General features: G+C 43.1%; 2 protein-coding genes and 1 pseudogene across 3 annotated transcripts; 2 read left to right on the forward strand and 1 right to left on the reverse strand.

Moving 5' to 3' along the window:
* Positions 1-8,293: 8,293 nt before the first annotated feature.
* On the reverse strand, positions 8,294-9,247 carry LOC310748511 (olfactory receptor 6E1-like; annotated as a pseudogene). Its single transcript has one exon. The product of its transcript is annotated as an olfactory receptor 6E1-like (transcript).
* A 6,264-nt stretch (positions 9,248-15,511) lies between these two features.
* Positions 15,512-16,246, forward strand: LOC310748698 (olfactory receptor 6M1-like; the record flags this gene model as incomplete). Its single annotated transcript, XM_083584542.1, has 1 exon — positions 15,512-16,246. One exon carries the CDS (start codon positions 15,512-15,514, stop codon positions 16,244-16,246), a length of 735 nt encoding a protein of 244 aa, XP_083440668.1.
* Positions 16,247-24,523: 8,277 nt separating this feature from the next.
* Positions 24,524-25,393, forward strand: LOC310748699 (olfactory receptor 6E1-like; the record flags this gene model as incomplete). The annotated part of the gene is made up of 1 exon (XM_083584543.1): positions 24,524-25,393. The coding sequence occupies one exon, from the start codon at positions 24,524-24,526 to the stop codon at positions 25,391-25,393; it is 870 nt and encodes a 289-aa protein (XP_083440669.1).
* Between the last annotated feature and the right edge of the window lie 426 nt (positions 25,394-25,819).

Genomic DNA, 25,819 nt, shown 5'->3' on the forward strand with positions numbered 1-25,819 from the left:
GCCTTCTTTAGAACTGGAGATGGGGTGGGAGAAGAAAGTGATGGACAGAAATAAAGAACATTGAAATAAATAAATAATGTTGTGAACCACCCTGTGATCTTTGGATGAATGGCGTGATAAATATAAGCAAACACATAAATGAATAAATGTTCATAATCGTTTGAGTCACTACAGTGCTGTCGACAATTGCATGTGCAACCCCCAAGTTAAAATATGCCAATCAAAATTACTTAATGGTGTTGATGTTGAGGATTGAGTTCAGTCAAGATAACCATTATCTCTACTGCTGGGCTATGGCCCCTACAAAATATGAGGAAAACACACAAAGTAGGAAAATTGATGCCGACCTTTACTATATTTAGACAGACAGACGGACGGACAGACAAACAGACACACACACACACACACACACACATAGGGCTAGAAGAGTAAAGCATAAGAAAGGCAGAGGGGGATGGAAGAGGAGAAATGGAGAAATCTAAGCCTGTGTGTGCTTTTTATCTTGGTAGATAGCTATAAAATTCTAAGCTACTGAAAATCTTTTCTCTGCATCCTCGCAGTAACTCTAAAGTGTGTTGCCTTTGGAAAAGAATCAGCATGGTGCAGTGTTTAGTGTGTTGGACTAGGGCCTGGGAAGCTTGAGTTCAAATCCTGACACAGTCATGAACCTTGGCCTAATCAACTTCTCAGGTTTGTTGTGATGAAGAATGGGAACGAGAGAACCATGTGCACCATTTTAAGCTCTTTGCAGGAACTATGAAGTCAGACTGTCAGGTTCCAAATGGCATTCCCGCTATCATGGAAAACTGCAGAAACATTACAATGTGCATTGTATATCCAGATAATCGTGGGTAGAAAGATAGGGGGTCCATTTTAAATTAAGATGGCTGGTGGACCTAAGGTCTTCCAGAAGTTGTTGGACTTCAGCTCCCACCAGCCCCAGCCAGCATGGCCAATGGTCAAGGAGTGTGGGAGTTGAAGTCCAAAAGGATCTGCAGAGCCACAGCCTCCCCATTCCTGACAAAGGATCTGAGCCACCTCTCCTTCCTAAAGCTTACCTTGCAAATTATTTCATGCCTTAAATATTGTGGCTGTGCCAACTGCAGTGTAAAGGGCCGTGGACAACATTTGTGAATGATTAGCCCCCTAATATCTCCTTTCTTTTTTATATTTGAAAGCTGTATAGAAATATTGACGAACGGAGATCTAGTTTTGTCAGATTTGTGGCTCATTATAGGTTCCCACAACATTATAGATTCCCAGAAGATTTATGTATTCTGAGTAACAGATGACTAATTTAATCCTCTCTTGTTTTGATTCTACAGACTCCGTACTTGAAATGGGGGAGTGAAATAAAGAGGCCATGTTGCATCTAGGGCAGGGCATGGTGAGCTTAAACCCAGGAGGCAGTGGCGTAGCGTGGGGGGTGCAGGGGGTGCCGGCCGAACCGGGCGCAACATCTGGGGTTAGGGCAAATCCACGAGTTAGGGGGCGCAAATCCATGGGTTAGGGGGCGGAAATTACTTGCCTTGCCCCGGGTGCTGACAACCCACGCTACGCCACTGCCAGGAGGGCAAGGTTCATATCCCCAGAGAACTCAGAAACTTTCCTTGGGCCAGGTACTCTCTCTCAGCTTAACATCCTTCACTGTTGTGAAGATAAAATGGGGTCAGGAACCATTCATGGAATGGTGAGATAAGAATGTAAGAATTAATAGCAGTGCTATAAAATTCATAACTGAGGTCTAAGTGATATACTTTTAATAATAATAAAAATCAGGGTCAACATTGTTAATATTTTAAAAATATTAAAATGCTTGCATCATAATGTGATGATGATGATTCAGCTCACAACTATGGAGGGAATGGAAGGTGTTTAACCATTTCCTTCCCAGCTATTTACCCAAATCTCTCTCCAGCCCTTTTCTTTGACTCAAATGGGAGCTTTCTTCTAAATGCCAATAGAGACTGGCGGGTGTGGGAGAGTATTTTCATAGAATCATAGAATCATGGGATGGACCCTGAGTCATTGTGACCAAAGCCAGAAGGGAAAGGTTAGCACCCCACACCCCTGTATCCTATAGTCCCCAACCCGATGTCTCCCTGACCTGTGGCTACTATTTCTTTTTAAAATGATTCCTGTAAACCTAGAGAGATACATTTAACTTCACATTTTGGATGACCTGTGTTGGTTTCTGAAATATACTCGGAGTCCTGTAGTGATTTCATGCTCTTTATTGCAGCTTGTAAAACAGTGATTGAATTGCCCCCCAAACCTAAGGCTTTTATATACATTATTTACACCAGTGTTTCCCAACCTTGTGCCTCCAGCTGTTTTTGGACTACAATTCCCATCATCCCTTGCCACTGGTCTTGCTAGTCAGGGATGATGGGAGTTGTAGTTCAAAAACAGCTGGAGGCACAAGGTTGGGAAACACTGATTTACACAACAAGTCCCGTCTGATTGGCTGATTCTGCTTCCCTTGTGGAGCCTGATTGGTCTTTTCCTGCAGACCAATCAGTTGTTGCATTCTACGATCCTATCAGCCTAATAGGCTGGTTAACTTCCACCTGGAGCCTGATTGGTCTTTTCCTGCAAGCCAATCAGTTGTTGCATTCTAGGATCCCCAAGTGCCTTCATATAAGCTTCATCTTACTGATAATTCATACTGTGTAAAGGAGAAAGACACTATACAAAGCCATGGCAAGAACCAAAAGAACCAACTGCATTCATTACCTTGATATGGCCAATAAATGTTAACACTGACTGCAGGAGAGAAGGCAGAGGCTGTAACAAATTGTGTTCATCAACCTACAGAAGGCTGTCTGAATCACTGGAGTATCTACACCTGACAAATATTTCAGGGATCCACATGTGGATGACAAGTGGAAGCGGAATTGAAAATATCTGTCCCTTTGTCCAGTCTGCTGTTTGAATGCCCTTCCAGGTAAAATGGGGTTCTGTGAGTATAAACAAAGGAGATTGGTACAACCCAGCATGTTGTATGTTCAGTTTGTTGTAGAGTATTCAATACACATGGACATTTGATATGAAGACTAATGGGGATTCTTTAAAGGGGGGTATTCAATTAAAATTAAAAGAAGAACAATCCCCCCACATACACATCAGGCGGTTCTAAATTTAATCATTCATGTATACCTCTTATATTCCTGTTACACATAGTGTGGTGGTTCAATGCAATTAAACAATGTCTCCACCACCAGGGGTGCCAACTTGAAGAAAATATTGAGGGGGTGGTAGGTCAACCCCACCCCACATAACTGATCACATGACATGGTGCACACACACCATTTGAATGGCAATGTCCATCAACTTGGGGGGGGGTGCCCCCTCAATTATTTTATTGGGTGGGTGAAATATACTCAGAGTCGCAAAGTGATTTCATGCTCTTTATTCAGCTCATAGTGGTGAGGAGGAATGAATGAATGAAAGTCCCCTCAAAGTATCTGCTTTATATACATTATTTACACAATGGGCTGCACATGATTGGCTAATTCCGGAATTCTACTGTAAGCCAATCAAGTTGTGGATTCACTTCTATCTGGAGCATGATTGGGTGGTTCCTGCCAACCAATCATACTGCTGCATTGTTCTAGGACCAATCAGACTGCTGCATTCTGAATCCTATTGTTCTAGGACCAATCAGACTGCTGCCTTTTGGATCCTATTGTTCTAGGACCAATCAGACTGCTGTGGTTTGGATCATATTCAACTCAGTACATAACAGTGGGGCTCCTATGTCTGTGTCATGGGCCAGGAGTCAGCTTCACCTGCTGAGCAGCAGCCTGAAGGAGCAGAAGGTGAAGTGACTCCACCTGCTGCTGATCAGCCTTCTTGCTCCTGAAGAGAACCAGCTGGCTCCAGCTTTCTTAAGTAGGGTTTCCAGCCTCAATCACGTGCTGGACACAACTTTTGTCATTCCTGAACAGACCTTGCTGCTTCTTGCAGCCTTGGACCCTCAGCTTTCTTGACCTACTGGATCGACTGGCTACATGAACTGAGATACTCCTGACCTTAGGACTTGATTGGACCTTGTATATGGACTCTGCTTCCAGGCACGTACCCCTCTGAGACTTGGCTGGTTGGCTGACTTCTCCCTCCATTGAGCTCTGTCATGGCTGGCAGCACAGGACTACAACAGTCCACCACTGATTTCTTAGGCAGTCTTCAGAGAAAGAGCTGAACTGGGACAATCTGCCTGGAATCTTTCAGTGCAAAAAGAGTGGGACCAACAAAAAATGTTTTATGAGAAGTGAAGTATTCTCATAATTGAAAAAAAAATAATCACTGGCTTGCAGAAGATGACTTTATATGAATGTTTAAGGTGAAGATGAGAGGTGTTTGTATCCTTTTAACCCCAGGAAAGGGGGGAAGTGGCCTGCCTTGAATGCTACAAACTCTACCATTTTTAATTTGTGTGTGTGCCCACTTAACCATTTTGTAGCTCAATCTGGAGCCAAGAAATCATAGCAAACCGGAGCAGGTGACAGAGTTCATCTTGATTAGCTTCCAACTTCCTAGGTGCTTGGAGCTCTTCATTTTTGTGGTGCTTCTTCTCCGTTTCCTGCTAAAATTAGCTGGGAATATCGCCATCATCACACTGGTATGTCTGGACCAGCGTCTCCAAACCCCCATGTACTTTTTCCTCTGTAACCTCTCACTCATGGAGCTCTTCTTTGTCATATCTTATTAACTTCTTAAAAATTAAACCATCTAAGTTGAGATGCCTTCAAGGATCAAAGCTTGCCTCTCACTTTTGGGTAATTAATTCTCTAGGGAATGATTGCTAGGAACAAACTTCTTAAACTTTTTTAAAATAATAATGATGATGATGTTGACCTCTAGTAACCTTGGTTGATACCAGGAAATCAGAAAACAACTGAATGGATACCAGATCTCCTTCTCATAGACCAGCATGTAGACAGTGGTGAAGTGGTCAGTTCTAAAGCGCAGGAACCTATCAGGACAGCCCCCCCCAACACAGGAGTCCACAAAAGTGGGCAGGTGGGGACTATATACATCAGTGGTAGCCAAAACAGTGCCCTCCACATGAAGTTGGATTGTTGATACTGCTGTCCCTGACCAATAGCTATACATGCTGAGGCTGATGGGATTTGTAGTCCAACAACTTCTGAGGGGCATCTTATTGGTAATCCATGATCTGCATACAGGCACATACACATGAGGCAAAGGACACAGAATGTATTATCCAATGTATCTGAAGGTGCGTCTCCACCCCCATCGTTCTACCCGGACACTGAGGTCCAGCACAGAGGGCCTTCTGGCAGTTCCCTCACTGCGAGAAGCCAAGTTACAGGGAACCAGGCAGAGGGCCTTCTCGGTAGTGGCGCCCTCCCTGTGGAACGCCCTCCCACCAGATGTCAAAGAGAACAACAACTACCAGACTTTTAGAAGACATCTGAAGGCAGCCCTGTTTAGGGAAGCTTTTAATGTTTGATGTATCACAGTATTTTAATATTTTTTTGGAAGCCGCCCAGAGTGGCTGGGGAAGCCCAGCCAGATGGGTGGGGTATAAATAAATTATTATTATTATTATTGTTGTTGTTGTTGTTGTTGTTGTTGTTGTTGTTGTTGTCAGAAAGACTGCAATCCAATGCACGGTTTCCTGGAAAGGAGTTAGGAGTGGTTCATTCAGTGGGGCAGATTGCAACAGTGAGATCACTGCCACATACCAGGAGGGAGGGCAGGTGATGATGGTGGGGCTCTGTGGCCCCACCATCAGGGTCAATACAGCTCTCCTGCCATTGCACACATGCAGCCTCTACCTGACTGCCACCTTGCTCTTCCTCTTCTGGTAGATGACAGAAAGGCTATGCTATGCTCAGCTCCACCTTACCAGGTCAGATGTTTGAGGAGTTAGCTCCATAGGAATAGGCGGTGCTTACTTCTGACAGCTATGGTTCAATGGTTCTGAAATGAAGGGAAAGAGAGGTAAGCAACTAGGCTTTGGCCCAGCCATGCCACAGAGGCCCGTACTGTGTGCTTCCATTGGTTCTGGGCTCTGATATGACTCCTAGAAACATGCCAGTTGACCCAATAAAGCAGGAAGCTGTTTATTGGACAATAAACTAGTGTGATTTCCTCTTCCTTCAGACTAATAAGTATGTAATGGACTTTTCATTTTTCTTTGACATTTTTTGGACTAGGATCTGGGACATGAGGGCTCAAATCCTTGCTCAGTCTCGAGGCTCACTGGATGAAATTGAGCCATTCAAAATGTATCAGCTTTACCTACCTCAGAGAATGGTGGTATGGATAAAATACAGAAGGCAGAACTATATATGGCATTTTGGTTGGAGGACATGTGGGATAGCCATTAAAGCAAAAACAAAATAAAACAAATGGCTTTTGGAATTGTGCCAACTTGGAAATTGGACACACCACTGCTGCCATCCCAAAAGTGTTGTTCAACTTTCTAACTGGCAGGAAAACAATCTCGTATGCTGGATGTATAAGTCAATTGTTTTTCTATTTCTTCCTGGGAACCACAGATTTCTTCCTACTAACTGTGATGTCCTTTGACTGATATGTGGCCATCTGCAATCCCCTAAGGTACACCACCAACATGAACGAGATGTTCTGCACACTTTTGGTGCTGTTCTCTTGGATTGGGTCGCTTGCTGTGATTTTGGCCCCAACTATGCTATTCCTTCAATTTCCTTTTTGTGACTCAAACATCATTGACCATTTCTTCTGTGACAGCAAACCATTACTCCATCTTCTCTGTGGTGACACACCTTTTCTGGAGCTCTCCACCTTTATTCTTTCAGTGTTTACACTACTGTGGACTTTACCTATCACTGTTGTGTCCTATGTGAATATAATATCAACTGTTCTCCACATCCCAACTGCTGCAAGGAGGCAGAAGGCCTTTTCCACTGTGCTTCCCACATCACTGTTGTCACTGTCACCTATGGAAGCTGCATCTCTATGTACATCATACTATTAGGGTGATAGGCATAATTTCAACAAAGTAGTGTCATTTCTTAATTATGTGTTGTGTCCTCTTATGACCCCTTTGTGTACAGCCTGAGGAACATGCAAGTTAAAGATGCTTTTAAAGGTGCTTTTTGACTGCAGACATTTATTTAATAAAGGACAAATTAACTGGTGTAATTCAAAAGAAAGAGAGGAGGGATAAGTGTGAACCAACTCAAATAGGCCCATGATACTTCTTGGGCATGTCAAAAGCTGGAACAAATAGTTTTTAAAAAGGAAAAAGGGGAAAAAGAAAACCTTCCTTGGTTCGCAAAACCTCTCTTTATAGCTTTTAGGCCAAATAATCCAAATCCTTGTTCAATTCAGGAAGTCCAGAGCAAGACCATCTGAACCAACTCATGATGGGTGGCTTTCACAACACCTGTTTCCTTACCAAATTTGCAAATGAGAAGAGCTATGTTCAAAACCATCAGCTTTGGGGTTGGTGGCAGGGAACAAGCACATCATTTGGCATTGGCAGGTGCGGGAAATGTTACTTTCCTCAATCTCAAATTATGGAATTGCATGAAAAACCATCTCAACTACAGGATGCTGGCAAAGCCTAATTCAAAGTAGAACTTGTGCTATAGAAGATAATATATAATACATCTTCAAGAACAGTATGCAGTATATGGATATGTTTGTCTGTTTAATGAAATTAAATTAAATAATACATTTTTTTAACAGAATTAAAGAACAATAATAGTAATGATCAGTGTTTTCTTGTTCCTAAAAATGTTTAGGGGTACTCTTGTTTTGACTCAAGAAAATCACCATTTTGTAGTTCAAATTGGGAAAAATAAATACAGCAAATGGACAAAAGTACAGTGGTACCTCAGGTTAAGTACTTAATTTGTTCTGGAGATCTGTTCTTAACTTGAAACTGTTCTTAACCTGAAGCACCACTTTAGCTTATGGGGTCTCCTGCTGCCGCTGCGCCGCTGCTGCACAATTTCTGTTCTCATCCGGAAGCAAAGTCCTTAACCTCAGGTAATATTTCTGGGTTAGCGGAGTCTGTAACCTGAAGCGTATGTAACCTGAAGCATATGTAACCCGAGGTACCACTGTACAAACATTCACAAAATGATTAGGGTTATGCGTAACGTTGTGTCCCCCCAGAAAAAAGAATTGGTAATGATGATGTTTCAAGATGGAGTGTAACACTAATTTTTCTAGGCAGAGCTTCTGCAAAGATGGATACTTCTGAAGAATAATACAATGCCCATTTCCTTTCACAGTCTCTTTTCAGATGATCTCTTTTCACAGTTTCTTTTCAGATGGCCCCTGGTCCCTTAGCAATGGTTTTGAGTTGCCCAAACAAATTTTTCAAGGCCTCCTGAACCTGTTTGTTTCTCAAGCTGTAGATGAAAGGGTTGAGCAAAGGGGACACAACAGTATTGAGGACAGCCACCATTTTGCCAAACTCCACTTTGCTGCTCTGTGTTGGTTTGATATAAAGGAAGATGCAGCTCCCGTAGGTGATGGACACCACAATGAAGTGAGAGGCACAAGTGGAAAAGGCCTTCTGTCTCCCTGTGGCAGTGGGGAAATGTAAGATGGTTTGGATTATCTTGACATATGACATTACTGCAATTGTCAAGCTTCCCAGCACAGAAAGCACAGCAGTGATGAACCCAAAGAATTCCAAAAGTGATGTGTCCCCACAAACGAGTTTGATCAACGGTGTATTGTCACAGAAGAAGTGGTCAAGGACGTTGGACTTGCATATTGGAAACTGTAGGAAAAGCACCCATGGACCAATGATCAGGAGAAAACTGCCAACCCAACAAAACACAACCAGCATGATGCATAAGTAATGGTTCATGATGGCTGGATATCGCAAGGGATTGCAGATGGCTACATATCAATCGTAGGACATGACAGCTAAGAGGAAGAACTCGGTAGTTCCCAGTTGGAAATATAAGAAGGACTGTATCATGCAACCAATGTAAGTGATGTTTTTATTGCCGGTTGAAAGATGGACCAAGGTTTGGGGAATTATTGCTGTGGTGAAGCCAATTTCTAAGAAAGAGAAATTCTGGAGGAAGAAATACATAGGAGTGTGTAGCCGGTGATCTATTTGAGCAACCGTGATAATCACAGCATTGCCTAGGATGGCCAGAAGGTAGGAAAAGAGAAGGGTGGTGAATAACAGGAACTGCAGTTTCCGGATGTCGGTGAAGCCCAGAAGGATAAACTCACTGACTGTTGTTTGGTTGTACTTCATGCCTTCTTTAGAACTGGAGATGGGGTGGGAGAAGAAAGTGATGGACAGAAATACATAACATTGAAATAAATAAACAATGTTGTGAACCACCCTGTGATCTTTGGATGAATGGCGTGATAAATATAAGTAAACACATAAATGAATAAATGTTCATAATCATTTTAGTCACTACAGAGCTGTCGACAATTGCATGTGCAACCCCCAAGTTAAAATATGCCAATCGAAATTACTTAATGGTGTTGATGTTGAGGATTGAGTTCAATCAAGATAACCATTATCTCTACTGCTGGGCTATGGCCCCTACAAAACATGAGGAAAACACACAAAGTAGGAAAATTGATGCCGACCTTTACTATATTTAGACAGACAGACACACACACACGCACACACACACACACACACACACACACACATGGCTAGAAGAGTAAAGCATAAGAAAGGCAGAGGTGCGTGGAAGAGGAGAAAGGGAGGAATCTAAGCTTGTGTGTGCTTTTTATCTTGGTGGATAGGTATAAAATTCCAAGCTACTGAAAATCTTTTCTCCGCATCCTCGCAGTAACTCTAAAGTGTGTCACCTTTGGAAAAGAACCAGCATGGTGCAGTGTTTAGTGTGTTGGACTAGGGCCTGGGAAACTTGAGTTGAAATCCTGACACAGTCATGAACCTTGGCCTAATCAACTTCTCAGGTTTGTTGTGATGAAGAATGGGAACGAGAGAACCATGTGCACCATTTTAAGCTCTTTGCAGGAACTATGAAGTCAGACTGTCAGGTTCCAAATGGCATTCCCACTATCATGGAAAACTGCAGAAACATTACAATGTGCATTGTATATCCAGATAACTGTGGGTAGAAAGATAGGGGGTCCATTTTAAATTAAGATGGCTGGTGGACCTAAGGTCTTCCAGAAGTTGTTGGACTTCAGCTCCCACCAGCCCCAGCCAGCATGGCCAATGGTCAAGCAGTGTGGGAGCTGAAGTCCAAAAGGATCTGCAGAGCCACAGCCTCCCCATTCCTGACAAAGGATCTGAGCCACCTCTCCTTCCTAAAGCTTACCTTGCAAATTATTTCATGCCTTCCATATTGTGGCTGTGCCAACTGCAGTGTAAAGGACCGTGGACAACATTTGTGAATGATTAGCCCCCTAATATCTCCTTTCTTGTTTATATTTGAAAGCTGTATAGAAATATTGACGAACGGAGATCTAGTTTTGTCAGATTTGTGGCTCATTATAGGTTCCCACAACATTATAGGTTCCCAGAAGATCTATGTATTCTGAGTAACAGATGACTAATTTAATCCTCTCTTGTTTTGATTCTACGGACTCCGTACTTGAAATGGGGGAGTGAAATAAAGAGGCCATGTTGCATCTAGGGCAGGGCATGGTGAGCTTAAACCCAGGAGGGCAAGGTTCATATCCCCAGAGAACTCAGAAACTTTCCTTGGGCCAGGTACTCTCTCTCAGCTTAACATCCTTCACTGTTGTGAAGATAAAATGGGGGCAGGAACCATTCATGGAATGGTGAGATAAGAATGTAAGAATTAGATAGCAATGCTATAAAATTCATAACTGAGGTCTAAGTGATATACTTTTAATAATAATAAAAATCAGGGTCAACATTGTTAATATTTTAAAAATATTAAAATGCTTGCATCATAACGTGATGATGATGATTCAGCTCACAACTATGGAGGGAATGGAAGGTGTTTAACCATTTCCTTCCCAGCTATTTACCCAAATCTCTCTCCAGCCCCTTTCTTTGACTCAAATGGGAGCTTTCTTCTAAATGCCAATAGAGACTGGCGGGTGTGGGAGAGTATTTTCATAGAATCATAGAATCATGGAATGGACCCTGAGTCATTGTGACCAAAGCCAGAAGGGAAAGGTTAGCACCCCACACCCCTGTATCCTATAGTCCCCAACCCGATGTCTCCCTGACCTGTGGCTACTATTTCTTTTTAAAATGATTCCTGTAAACCTAGAGAGATACATTTAACTTCACATTTTGGATGACCTGTGTTGGTTTCTGAAATATACTCGGAGTCCTGTAGTGATTTCATGCTCTTTATTGCAGCTTGTAAAACAGTGATTGAATTGCCCCCCAAACCTAAGGCTTTTATATACATTATTTACACCAGTGTTTCCCAACCTTGTGCCTCCAGCTGTTTTTGGACTACAATTCCCATCATCCCTTGCCACTGGTCTTGCTAGTCAGGGATGATGGGAGTTGTAGTTCAAAAACAGCTGGAGGCACAAGGTTGGGAAACACTGATTTACACAACAAGTCCCGTCTGATTGGCTGATTCTGCTTCCCTTGTGGAGCCTGATTGGTCTTTTCCTGCAGACCAATCAGTTGTTGCATTCTACGATCCTATCAGCCTAATAGGCTGGTTAACTTCCACCTGGAGCCTGATTGGTCTTTTCCTGCAAGCCAATCAGTTGTTGCATTCTAGGATCCCCAAGTGCCTTCATATAAGCTTCATCTTACTGATAATTCATACTGTGTAAAGGAGAAAGACACTATACAAAGCCATGGCAAGAACCAAAAGAACCAACTGCATTCATTACCTTGATATGGCCAATAAATGTTAACACTGACTGCAGGAGAGAAGGCAGAGGCTGTAACAAATTGTGTTCATCAACCTACAGAAGGCTGTCTGAATCACTGGAGTATCTACACCTGACAAATATTTCAGGGATCCACATGTGGATGATAAGTGGAAGCGGAATTGAAAATATCTGTCCCTTTGTCCAGTCTGCTGTTTGAATGCCCTTCCAGGTAAAATGGGGTTCTGTGAGTATAAACAAAGGAGATTGGTACAACCCAGCATGTTGTATGTTCAGTTTGTTGTAGAGTATTCAATACACATGGACATTTGATATGAAGACTAATGGGGATTCTTTAAAGGGGGGTATTCAATTAAAATTAAAAGAAGAACAATCCCCCCACATAAACATCAGGCGGTTCTAAATTTAATCATTCATGTATACCTCTTATATTCCTGTTACACATAGTGTGATGGTTCAATGCAATTAAACAATGTCTCCACCACCAGGGGTGCCAACTTGAAGAAAATATTGAGGGGGTGGTAGGTCAACCCCACCCCACATAACTGATCACATGACATGGTGCACACACACCATTTGAATGGCAATGTCCATCAACTTGGGGGGGGTGCCCCCTCAATTATTTTATTGGGTGGGTGAAATATACTCGGGTGGGTGAAAAATTTTCGACCCAGCCAGGGTGGCAAGGACATGGCTGACCACTGGCACTGGGTATGCATGGGCCGTGAGGGCCTTGTTTATGGTACATTTGTAGTCTGCGCAGATGCGGACCGAACCATTCGGCTTGACGGGTGTGACGATTGGGGTTTCCCAGGGGGCATTAGGCACCGGCTCCAGCACTCCTTGCTCCACGAGTCGGTCCAATTCCTCGTCTATACGGGGTTTCAGGGCGAACGGGACCCGGCGGGCCTTGAGCCTGACTGGTCGTACTGCGGGGTCAAGCTGTAGAGCAATGGGGGGGGGGCCCGTATACTGTCCCAATTTCCCATCAAAAACCCCCGGAAATTCCTTGCATATGGCGTCCACGTCCACTTGTAAGGTAGTGTGGTTCACCCCGGTGACGGCTAGCCCCAGTGGTCCAAACCATGCCAATCCCAGTAAGCTAATGTAGGGGCCCTTGACCACAAGCAAGTCCAGTTGCCGCGTCCGCCCTCAGTATTGCACCCTGAAGGTCCCCACCCCCATTGTGGGGACCTTACGTTTCTGGAAGTCCCGGAGGGTGAATGGGGCCGGCCTGAGTTTGGGACCCCCAGTAGGACACAGTTTCCTTAAGGTCCTTGCCGAGATTATGGATAGAGTTGAACCCGTGTCAAGCTCCATGCGGCATGGGGCCCCCTCTATCTGTACCTCTACATAAATTTTCTCTACGTTGGGGTGGGGCAACTGGTATACCTGGAAGTCCGTGAGCTCCGTCGAGTTGCCTTGGTGTGTTGGGCCCCGGGACCTGGGGCTCTTGGATTGGTCATCTGATGCCTGGCGTCGGGTGGGCCGAGCTCGACACACCCGGGCGATGTGTCCCAATTTTCTGCACTGCCTGCACTCTGCGTTGCGGAAACGGCAGGTCCTCCTCTCGTGACTTTCTCCACAGCTTGCGCAGTTCCCTCCTTCTTGTCGAGGCAGCTGTGGTATGTGGGCTGCTTGAGTGCGCTGCTGTACTCGGTGCACCTCCTCCCTGTTGGATCCTGAGTCGTCAGTGAGGTCTTCGTGGTGGACCCTCGGTTGGGACGGCTGTCTCGGCCATGCCTCTTGCGTTGACCTCTCGGCAGCTTCCGTTGCCAGGGCCTCCTCCAGAGCGACCTGGAACGTTAGGTCCTTCTTAGCGTAGAGGCGTCGTTGCAGCTTCTCATCCTTCAGGCCACCGACGAGGCGGTCACAAAGCATGTTCTCCAGCTCTGAGAAGTTGCAGAACCGGGCAGCTTGGCGGAGAGAGGTCACAAACCCAGTTATGGTTTCCCCAGGGGCTTGCCGCTTTGCATAGAAGGCATTTCGACGAGCCACCACAGAGGGCTGTGGCGAAAAGTGCCCCTTCAGCTGTTCCATTATTGTTTTGTATGGAACAGTAGCGACGTCTTCGGGTGCAAGGAGAGCCCGGGCGATTTCAAACGTCTCCTCTCCGCAGATGCTGAAGAATATTGCCCTCTTCTTGGCGTCTTCTTCATCGGTGACCCCTTTGGCTTCTAGGAGGAAGGTGAAACGGGAGGCGTACGCTTCCCAGTCTCCAGATGCTGGGTTGAACGGTGAGAAGCTGCTGTCGGTTGCCATTCTGAGTTCCTTGTGTCCCGGAGCTGAAGCCTGGATACACGGTGTGAGGCAGTGGTGCGGCAGGTGGCGGTGCTGCGGTGCTGTGTGTGGCAGTCAGCTCAGCGGGATCCCACCTTCGTCGCCAGTGAAATATACTCAGAGTCGCAAAGTGATTTCATGCTCTTTATTCAGCTCATAGTGGTGAGGAGGAATGAATGAATGAAAGTCCCCTCAAAGTATCTGCTTTATATACATTATTTACACAATGGGCTGCACATGATTGGCTAATTCCAGAATTCTACTGTAAGCCAATCAAGTTGTGGATTCACTTCTATCTGGAGCATGATTGGGTGGTTCCTGCCAACCAATCATACTGCTGCATTGTTCTAGGACCAATCAGACTGCTGCATTCTGAATCCTATTGTTCTAGGACCAATCAGACTGCTGCCTTTTGGATCCTATTGTTCTAGGACCAATCAGACTGCTGTGGTTTGGATCATATTCAACTCAGTACATAACAGTGGGGCTCCTATGTCTGTGTCATGGGCCAGGAGTCAGCTTCACCTGCTGAGCAGCAGCCTGAAGGAGCAGAAGGTGAAGTGACTCCACCTGCTGCTGATCAGCCTTCTTGCTCCTGAAGAGAACCAGCTGGCTCCAGCTTTCTTAAGTAGGGTTTCCAGCCTCAATCACGTGCTGGACACAACTTTTGTCATTCCTGAACAGACCTTGCTGCTTCTTGCAGCCTTGGACCCTCAGCTTTCTTGACCTCCTGGATCATCTGGCTACATGAACTGAGATACTCCTGACCTTAGGACTTGATTGGACCTTGTATATGGACTCTGCTTCCAGGCACGTACCCCTCTGAGACTTGGCTGGTTGGCTGACTTCTCCCTCCATTGAGCTCTGTCATGGCTGGCAGCACAGGACTACAACAGTCCACCACTGATTTCTTAGGCAGTCTTCAGAGAAAGAGCTGAACTGGGACAATCTGCCTGGAATCTTTCAGTGCAAAAAGAGTGGGACCAACAAAAAATGTTTTATGAGAAGTGAAGTATTCTCATAATTGAAAAAAAATAATCACTGGCTTGCAGAAGATGACTTTATATGAATGTTTAAGGTGAAGATGAGAGGTGTTTGTATCCTTTTAACCCCAGGAAAGGGGGGAAGTGGCCTGCCTTGAATGCTACAAACTCTACCATTTTTAATTTGTGTGTGTGCCCACTTAACCATTTTGTAGCTCAATCTGGAGCCAAGAAATCATAGCAAACCGGAGCAGGTGACAGAGTTCATCTTGATTGGCTTCCAACTTCCTAGGTGCTTGGAGCTCTTCATTTTTGTGGTGCTTCTTCTCAGTTTCCTGCTAACATTAGCTGGGAATATCGCCATCATCACACTGGTATGTCTGGACCAGCGTCTCCAAACCCCCATGTACTTTTTCCTCTGTAACCTCTCACTCATGGAGCTCTTCTTTGTCATATCTATCATCCCCAAGATGCTGGTGAACATGGTTTCTCTGAACAAAGCTATCTCTTTCTTGGGCTGTGTGGCCCAGTGCTATTTCTACTTCTCCTTTGCTACCAGTGAAACCATCCTTATTGCCGTGATGGCCTTTGATCGCTATGTTGCCATCTGCAGACCACTTCGCTATGCCATCATCATGAATGGATGGGTCTGCGCCTATTTGGTCCTGGGTTGCTGGATGGGTGGCTTCCTTTCTATCCTTGCCCCAATCATTTTGCTCTCTTACCTTTCCTACTGTGGCTCTAATATTATAGACCATTTCTTCTGCGACTATGCCCCAATGATAAAACTTTCCTGCAATGACGTGTATGCTCTCCTGGCTGTGGAGACTGCCCTGTCCTCAGTGGTGCTCCTTGGCTCTTTAACGGTCACTGTTGTCTCTTATGTCTACATCATCGCAACCATCTTATGCATGCATTCTGCCAAAGGTCGGCAAAAGACATTTTCTACCTGTGCATCTCACATCACTGTTGCCTCCATCTTTTATGGCAGTTCAATCTTTATGTACTCTTTGCCCAATCAGGGACGTTCTGAGGCTGTCCAGATGGCACTTGCTGTCCTTACCTCAGTGGTGACACCATTACTAAACCCATTTATTTATACTCTAAGGAATCAGAAGGTCAAAGAGGCCTTAAAAGACTGTTTAAGGAGGTGGAATGAGTGGAAATAATTTGAGGCTCTTCTCCCCTCTGTGGCAGGGGGCAACTGCAGGGTCAATATAAAACAAGCGAAGTGAATGATGTAGAAAATGAATGGGATGATGCAATATATATCTTTGTAAAGCCTTATGGCATTGAAGTTCTTGATATTTGCCATTAGCAGAGAGAGAGCTACGATGAGATATGATCAGTGGCTTAAATCAGTTTGAAAAATAATATTTATAACTAAATATTATTTAGTTATAGAGAAAATCTGTGAATGACATTTTGTTAGTTTTATGAGTCATTGAATGAATACCCCATCATTCCTTCAAGGAGCTCATTGTGGTGTACAGTGGTACCTTGGGTTACAAACACGTTGAGTAACAAACACTTCTGGTTACCCGGAAGTAGTATCTCAGGTTAAGAACTTTGTCCGAGGATGAGAATAGAAATCGTGTGGCGGCAGCGGAAGGCCCCATTAGCTAAAGTGGTACCTCAGGTTAAGAACGGTTTCAGGTTAAGAATGGACCTCCAGAATGAATTAAGTTCATAACCAGAGGTACCACTGTATATCATTCTTCCCATTTTATCCTCACAACAACCGGTGGCAGACCTTGGGGTCTCACATCTCAGTGGCACCCTGTGCGATGCTAGAATTCAGCGGCTCCTGCACTCCATTCTAAATCATAGTTGTGTCGCCTGCTGCAAAGTTGAGTGAGGATTTGAGCCCTTGTCTCCCAGATCATAATATAAGGGATAAAAAAGTGCATTACACACAAATAAGTCTAAAAGGAAAAGGAAATCACACCACTATACTGTCCAGCAAGGTGGGTACTGTCCTGCTTTTTTGGGGTAACTGACATGTTTCTAGGAGTCTTATCAGGGTCCAGAACCAATGGAAGGAACCAGCTTTGTAACTTCTTCACACTATGATCCTGTGTGGCATTGCCAGGCCATGATCTAGCCCAGATGTTTTGGGACTACAACTCCCATCATCCCTAGCTAACAGGACCAGTGGTCAGGGATGATCAGAACTGACCACCATACCACTGACTATGTGTTAGTCTATGAGGAGAAGATCTAGAATTCATTCTCTTGGACTCTGATCTGCTAGAATCAACTAAGGTTACTAGAGGTCAAAATAATTCTGTCACAATTTAATAAATTTGTTCCTTAAATTCATTCCCTAGAGAATTAATTACTTCCTGGAAAATGAATAAAAAGCACACCTTGATTCATAGAGGTACTTCAGCATAGATACTACTACTACTACTACTACTACTATTATTATTATTATTATTATTATTATTATTATTATTATTATTATTATTTAGTTAGTTAATGAGTAGACTTGGAGCTTAGGAAAATATATAATAAAGTTTAAAGTTTATTATATAGCAAAGGTTCCTGCAGTACTTTTAGATAGTCTATGAAAATAGTGGTGGTGTTGTTTTTTTAAACAACAAGTCCCCTAACATAAACATCGGTGTAAAACAATATACCTTTTAAATCAACACAAAATCTGTTGTCCTTTGTATTCATTTCTGAAAAAAGCAGCTCTTTAGAAATGAAATGAAGCTGCTCACTGTATTTCACAAACACTTTCTACTCTGTCAAAATCACTTTTATGGCAACCTTTTCAGTATTCTGGGAAAAATTAAAATTAAAATTAAACACCACTTGTCGGCACCCTCAGTTCCCTACTATTGCTCTCAGTGATACCAGCTAGCCATATCTGGGTGAGTGCACATTTAGATACTTATAAAGTACTTTTGGAAAGCATTCAAGGAATGAGAAGAGAGGAGAGATGGGCTACAAGGAAAAGTTAGCATCCATTGATGGTGATCAGGCCACTGCAAGCATGAAGAACTGGCAAACAGCTATTTCAGTAGACTGAAACATTCACCATAAAACTGCCAGTTGGAAAGTAGAACAACACTTTTGGGATGGCAGCAGTGGTGTGTCCAATTTCCAAGATGGCACAATTCCGAAGGCATTGGCAGAATACCTGTGAATGTCATTTGGTTTATTTTATTTTTGCTTTAATGGCTATCCCACTTGTCCTCCAACCAAGATGCCATATATAGTTCTGCCTTCTCTATTTCATCCATACAACCATTCTCTGAGGTAGGTAAAGCTGATACATTTTGAATGGCTCAGTTTCATCCAGTGAGCCTCGAGACTGAGCAAGGATTTGAGCCCTCATCTCCCAGATCCTAGTCCAAAAAATGTCAAAGAAAAATGAAAAGTACATTACATACTTATAAGTCTGAAGGAAGAGGAAAACACACTAAATTAATTGTCCAATAAACAGCTTCCTGCTTTATTGGGTCAACTGGCATGTTTCTAGGAGTCATATCAGAGCCCGGAACCAATGGAAGCACACAGTATGGGCGTGGCTGGGCCAAGGCCTAGCTGCTTGCCTCTCTTTCCCTTCATTTCAGAACCATTGAACCACAGCTGTCAGAAGTAAGCACTGCTTATTCCTATGGAGCTATTTCCTCAAACATCTGACCTGGTAAGGTGGAGCTGATCATAACCTTTCTGTCATCTACCAGAAGAGGAAGAGCAAGGTGGCAGTCAGGTCAAGGCTGCATGTGTGCAATGGCAGGAGAGCTGTATTGACCCTGATGGTGGGGCCACACAGCCCCACCATCATCACCTGCCCTCCCTCCTGGTACGTGGCAGTGATCTCACTGTTGCAATCTGCCCCATTGAATGAACCACTCCTGGCTCCTTTCCAGGAAACCGTGCATTGGATTTGGATTTGATATCCCACCTTTCACTCCCTTTAAGGAGTCTCAAAGCGGTTAACAATCTCCTTTCCCTTCCTCCCCCACAACAAACACTCTGTGAGGTGAGTGGGGCTGAGAGACTTCAAAGAAGTGTGACTAGCCCAAGGTCACCCAGCAGCTGCATGTGGAGGAGCGGAGACGCGAACCCGGTTCCCCAGATTACGAGACTACCACTCTTAACCACTACACCACACTGGCTCTCATTGAATTGCAGTCTTTCTGACCCTCATACATTGGATAATATATTCTGTGTCCTTTGCCTCATGTCTATGTGCCTGCATGCAGGTCATTGGATTACCAATAAGATGCCCCTCAGAAGTTGTTGGACTACAAATCCCATCAGCCTCAGCATGTATAGCTATTGGTCAGGGACAGCAGTATCAACAGTCCAACCTCATGTGGAGGGCACCGTTTTGGCTACCACTGATGTATATAGTCCACACCTGCCCACTTTTGTGGACTCCCGTGTTGGGGGAGGGGACTGTCCTGATAGGTTCCTGCACTTTAGAACTGACCACTTCACCCCTGTCTACATGCTGGTCTATGAGAAGGAGATCTGGTATTCATTCAGTTGTTTTCTGATTTCCTGGTATCAACCAAGGTTACTAGAGGTCAACATCATCATCATTATTATTTTAAAAAAAGTTTAAGAAGTTTGTTCCTATCAATCATTCCTTAGAGAATTAATTAACCTAAAGTGAGAGGCAAGTTTTGATCCTTGGAGGCATCTCAACTTAGATGGTTTAATTATTAAGAAGTTAATAAGTATACTGGAGCTTGGGAACTAATCAGCTGTTTAAAAAAGTTTTGAAATTAATTATCTGCCAAGTTTCTAGCAATGCTCTATGAAAAGACCTATGAAAACTAGATTTTTAAAAGTCCTGTGTAAAAGTGTAATTTAACATCAGTGTAAAAAGACATACTGTATATTTAAAATCAACATGCTTTTGACAAAGGTCCTCCTTCTGACAGGTAGAATGTCATGTTTAGAGTTGAGGTGAAACTACTCATGGCATTTCACAACCACTTCCAGCTCTGTCAAAATCACTCTTATGGCAACTTTAACTGTGCAAAAAAAAAAATCTTTTTTTGCTTAAATTCCCACCACTTGCCCACACTCTCAGTTCCTCACAATTGCCCTCAGTTATGCCAACCAGTCAAATCTGGGTGGCTGTAAGGGACTCTGATCTGCTAGAATCAACTAAGGTTGCTGGAGGTCAGAAATTATTCTGTCACAGTTTAATAAATTTGTTCCTTGTATTCATATCCCTAGAGAATTAATTACCACCCAGAAAATGAGTAAGAAGCACACCTTGATTCATAGAGGTATTTCAGCATAGATACTACTACTATTATTATTAAGAAGTTAATGAGTAGACTTGGAGCTTAGGAAAATATATAATAAAGTATAAAGTTTATTATATAGCAAATTTCCTGCAGTACTTTTAGATAGTCTATGAATACAGGGATGGTTGGTTTTTTAACAAACCAAGTCCCCTAACTTAAACATCAATGTAAAATGATATACTGTACCTTTTAAATCAGCACTCCTTTGCAAAACTGTTGTCATTTGTATTCATTTCTGAAAAAAGCAGCTCTCTTTAGAAATGAACAAACACTTTCCACTTTGACAAAATCACTTTTATGACAACCTTTTCAGTATTCTGGAGAAAAGTAAAATTAAAATTAAACACCACTTGTCGGCACCCTCAGTTCCCTACTTTTGCTCTCAGTGATACCAGCTAGCCATATCTGGGTGAGAGCACATTTAGATACTTATAAAGTACTTTTGGAAAGCATTCAAGGAATGAGAGGAGAGATGGGCTACAAGGAAAAGTTAGCATCCATTGATGGCGGTCAGGCCACTGCAAGCATGAAGAACTGGCAAATAGCTATTTCAGGAGACTGAAACACTCACCATAAAACTGTAAACTCCACTGTAAGGGAGTGTACAGTTCATTTAAATAAATTAAATGTCTGCAAACCATTTCTTTGGGAGGAAGGTGTGTAGAAAATGGACCCATTTTTATTCACTGCAGACCGTCACTTAAACAGGCAAAGGAGAGGGTTGATGTCTATAGACAGAGCAAGGGTAGCTAACCTGTGGTCCTACCAAAGTTAACCACCACTGATGTACAGAGATCGAAAGATACATTTTTGCCATCTTCTAAAAGGGTCCTTGGGCAACATATATACCCACTCTTTCTCGTCGTTTTCTTTGCTCAACATGCTGACAGGTCCAGTGTGTATGGTTTTATATGTATAAATAACAATTGGGGACTACCTGCACTTGGCCAATTGTCTCCTGTCCTTTGTTTTGGATGCAACACATTCCATTGTGGGGGGCAGGGAGGGCTGAGTGGTAAAGCATCTGATTTGCACACAGAAAGTCCTGGGTTCAATTGCTACCAACTTCATATAGGTCTGGGAAAGACTGGAATAATCATCAGCTCCTAACCTGGAGATTGAATTTGGGACCCTCTGAATCTGGCAATGGCTGCTGGGAGCTGTGGTCCAAACATGTGGAGAGCACGGGTTGGAGAAGGCTAATCTGTGCAAATTAAAACAGCTTTGTTCCACTTAAGAATGAACATCCTCCTCCCAAGGACCTTTAAATAAAGCTTGTCTCACTAGTATTCTATGGAGAGGATGATGGAAGACACCCAGCCATGATAAGATTTAAGTGACACAGGAACTCTATATTATAGATCTGGTGCTGATAGCTGCATCATACCAAGGTAAGGCATATTATAGCATATTATACTGCTTTGCTTTATAAAGGTATTCAGAATTTTCTTATTTTCATTATGGGCAAACATGTCAATTATTCCTATTTCTGAGAGAGATATCTAGGGTAGTATCAGCGCCAAGCTATATGATTAAATAGTTAAGTAGTACAAAATTTTGGCAAATCAGCTTGTATTTACATATATTTTTAAGACTTCATGAAAAAAATTCCCCTAATGTGCACATTTCTTCCTAATCTACATTCTTTTAAAAGCAATTTATCATAATATAATGAACTTTGACATCTTATTGTCACGAATGTGTGCATTTTTATGGACTTTTTATCCTAGTATATGTACATTTGCAGCCACTACTTCGCTGGAGAACAGCATTCCAAAATTCCAAAAAAACTGAATTTTTTGAAAAGGACCCCCCCCCCCCCGTTTATGTGTTATTAGCGTTATTAGGAAGTTTTGAGAGCTTTCACAACACACATTTAACAACAATGTAATGTGAAGAATGTTGACGCTTTCCTTAACAACTTTGCTCCCACGCTTTTGCTGACTTGGTTGTCTTTCTGTGGTGATAATGTCATAGACCATTTTTTCTGTGACTATGGTCCAATGATAAAACTTCCTTGAAATCAGGTGCAGCTCCTTCTGGCTCTGGAGGGCATTCTGTCTGGACTGGTGTTAGTCATCTCCTTGTCTGTCATGGGTCTCTCTCATGTCTACATCATTGTCACCATCTTGCACATGTACTCCATAAAAGGTCGGCAAAAGACATTTCCAACCTGCGCTTCTCACAGCAGAACCACGTCCATCTTTTATGGCAGTGCAATATTCATGTACTCCTTGCGCAGCCAGGGATGATCTTGGGATGTCCAGAAGGGAGTTCCAGTCCTTACTGGAGTGGTTACACCATTTTTGAACCCTTTTATTTGTAGTCTAAGGAATGAGAAGGTCAATGAAGCCTTCAAAGACTATCTGAAGAGGAGGAAATCTGAACACGTGTGGTCTTTTTTTACAAAGTGGCTGGCAAATTAGGGAGGCTGTAGGGTGGTGAATTAGTGGCAGCAATGTTTGTAGTAGGTTGATGGCCCTTTCCTTTGGTACAAAGATACAGATCCCATATTCCAACTGGCAATATCCAGGCAACCTACAACCTGTTATATGCCTACAGGAAAGCTGTATGTAGGACCTGAGTGCAGCAGCACCCAGAAAGCAGAGTGGTGGCTAAAAATTTCCTTGCTCCCCTTTCAACTTATTTCTTTTACAACCCCCCCCCCCAAAGAAAAAAAATTATGGCAGAAATCCTTAGCAATTTGGAATGGAATGGTAAACCTGCCATCCACCCAACATGCCTTTACCTACCCTAAAAAGTCACTCATAAACCCTGTCTTTTCTGGGGCACGACTGATCTCACGAACAGGTATGTGTCCAGCCCTGTATAAATATCAGGAAAACACACATTTAACTGCATAATAAGGGCTTCATCAGTGTGTGAGAGCATATCTATATATCTGTGTTTATCTGTTTGGCAGGACTATTATTTTTAAAGGATCAAATAGATGTAGAAACAGAATTAAGGCATGTGAATGAGATTTGAGCCAAAATCAATAGATCTCCTTGTTCCTATTTCAATTACATATAGTACATCTATAATACTCCCCCCTCCCCCCAAAAAACACACCCTCAGATTGAAGAGGAAAGACTTGAGGGGTGAATGTCAGCTATGCTCTTTTGAAGGAAGACAGCTGAAGGCAGCCCTGTATCAGGAAATTTTTAATGTCTGATGTTTTACAATTTTTATATATGTTGTAAGTGACCGAGAGTGGCTGGGAAAACCCAGTCAGATGGGTGGGGTATAAATATTATTATTATTATTATTATTATTATTATTATTATTATTATTATTACTACTACTACTACTACTACTACTACTACTACTATTTATAGCAGAATTTGACCACTTTTGCTATTATATTCATAGTATTCCCCCCTTTCCGCCTCTGGTCCTTTAGGAACTGTGGCTGGACTCCAGTTACACACTTTTTGAAATTTTAGAACTGTCTCACAACCAACTTGGGCATAAAAGCTTCTATGAACTCTGACTTCAAGCCACAGATGTTGTACATGGTAATTTTCTGACCTGAGCTCTGTGATGGTTAGCAAAGCTGTTGTGGCAATTTCCTGCCACAATCCCATTGGCTCAGCTTATGATTTTGGTAATCCAACCATTGTCACAGTGAAGTCAGACTCTCTTTCAGAGCAGAGGCAGTCACAATTATGTAATACCTCATCTCACATGGTGAGATGAGGTATTACGGAGCCTGAGGCAAAGGGCATGATGTCACCTTCCCTCCAGCTACAGAAACCACCTAAACTTAATCTTAAGGTCTTGGGGTTCAAGTCCCACACTGGGCAAAAAGTTTCTTGCATTTCATGTGTTTTGACTAGATGACCCTTGTGGTCCCTTTCAACTTCATGATTCTATGACTCCGATTCTGAGTCAATGTATGAAACAGGAGGCTGAACTATATGCTTCCCTGGTCTGATCCAGGCAGGCTTGGCTTAACTTCATAATCAACCAAACAAAGATCAATGAGTTTCTACTGAATGAGGATGAAGATGATGATACTTATCTATACTCATCTTTTGCCAGCAGATAACTCATGAAAGTCAAGACTTTATGGAGAACCAAACAAAGATCAATGAGTTTTTACTGCTGGGATTCACTGAGAACGCCAAACTAGAGAAATTTTTCTTTGTCCTTTTCTTAATCATGTACCTGATGGCTGTAACAGGAAACATGATCATTATCACCATCACTCTCATGGATTTCCGCCTCAGGACACCCATGTATTTCTTCCTCCGGAATTATGCCATCTTGGAAATTGGATACACCACTGCTGCCATCCCAAATGCGTTGTTCAACCTTGCATCTGGCAGGAAAACAATCTCGTATGCTGGATGTATGACCCAATCATTTTTCTATTTCTTCCTGGGCACCACAGACTTCTTCCTGCTGACCGTGATGTCCTTTGACCGATATGTGGCCATCTGCAATCCCCTAAGGTACACCACCATCATGAACGAGAGGTTCTGCACACTTTTGGTGCTGTTCTCTTGGATTGGGTCGCTTGCTGTGATTTTGGCCCAAAGTATGCTGTTCATTCAATTTCCTTTTTGTGGCTCAAACATCATTGACCATTTCTTCTGTGACAGCAAACCATTACTCCATCTTCTCTGTGGTGACACACATTTCTTGGAGCTCTCCAGCTTTATTCTTTCGGTGTTCACGCTACTGGGGACTTTAGCTATCACCGTTGTGTCCTATGTGAATATAATCTCAACTGTTCTCCACATCCCAAGTGCTGCAGGGAGGCAGAAGGCCTTTTCCACCTGTGCTTCCCACATCACCATTGTCACTGTCACCTATGGAAGCTGCATCTCTATGTACATCATACCTGAACGAGATGGTGGGCAAAACTTCAACAAGGTTGTAGCCATTCTTAACAATGTGGTTTGTCCTCTAATGACCCCCTTTGTGTACAGCCTGAGGAACAGGCAGGTCCAAGATGCTTTGAAAAATGCTTTTGCCTGCAAGCATGGATTTAATAAAATGCAGAGAAACTCATGCAGTTTGAAATGATTGAAGGAATGGGAGTTATGAACTGGTTAAAATAGACCCATGATACTTCTTATGGAGTTTCAGAAGTCCAAATAAATAGTTTTCTCGTTAAAACAAAAGCCTTCACTGGTGTGGAAAACCTCTGAATTATCACCAGACCCTTATTTCATAGTCAGAAGATCATAGAATCATAGTTTTAGGCAGTGTTATTTTTCTATAAAAAGAGATGCCAGAGCTCATCATGAACCTCTCTCTTCCTCTCTTATAATGGCAATGGTGCCCACCTGAGAGGTGCCAGAACTGAGTTTTGATGAACTTTGACTGACAAGGACCCTCGTACCTACGGGACCACCTCTCCTGGCATGTCCCACAGAGGACCTTTCAGTCTTCAAATAAAAGCATCTTGGAGATCCCGGGCCACAGGGAGGTTAGGCTGGCCTTGCCCAG

Source organism: Podarcis filfolensis (genome assembly GCF_964270895.1).
Source record: "Podarcis filfolensis genome assembly, chromosome: 13".
Lineage (NCBI taxonomy): Eukaryota > Metazoa > Chordata > Lepidosauria > Squamata > Lacertidae > Podarcis > Podarcis filfolensis.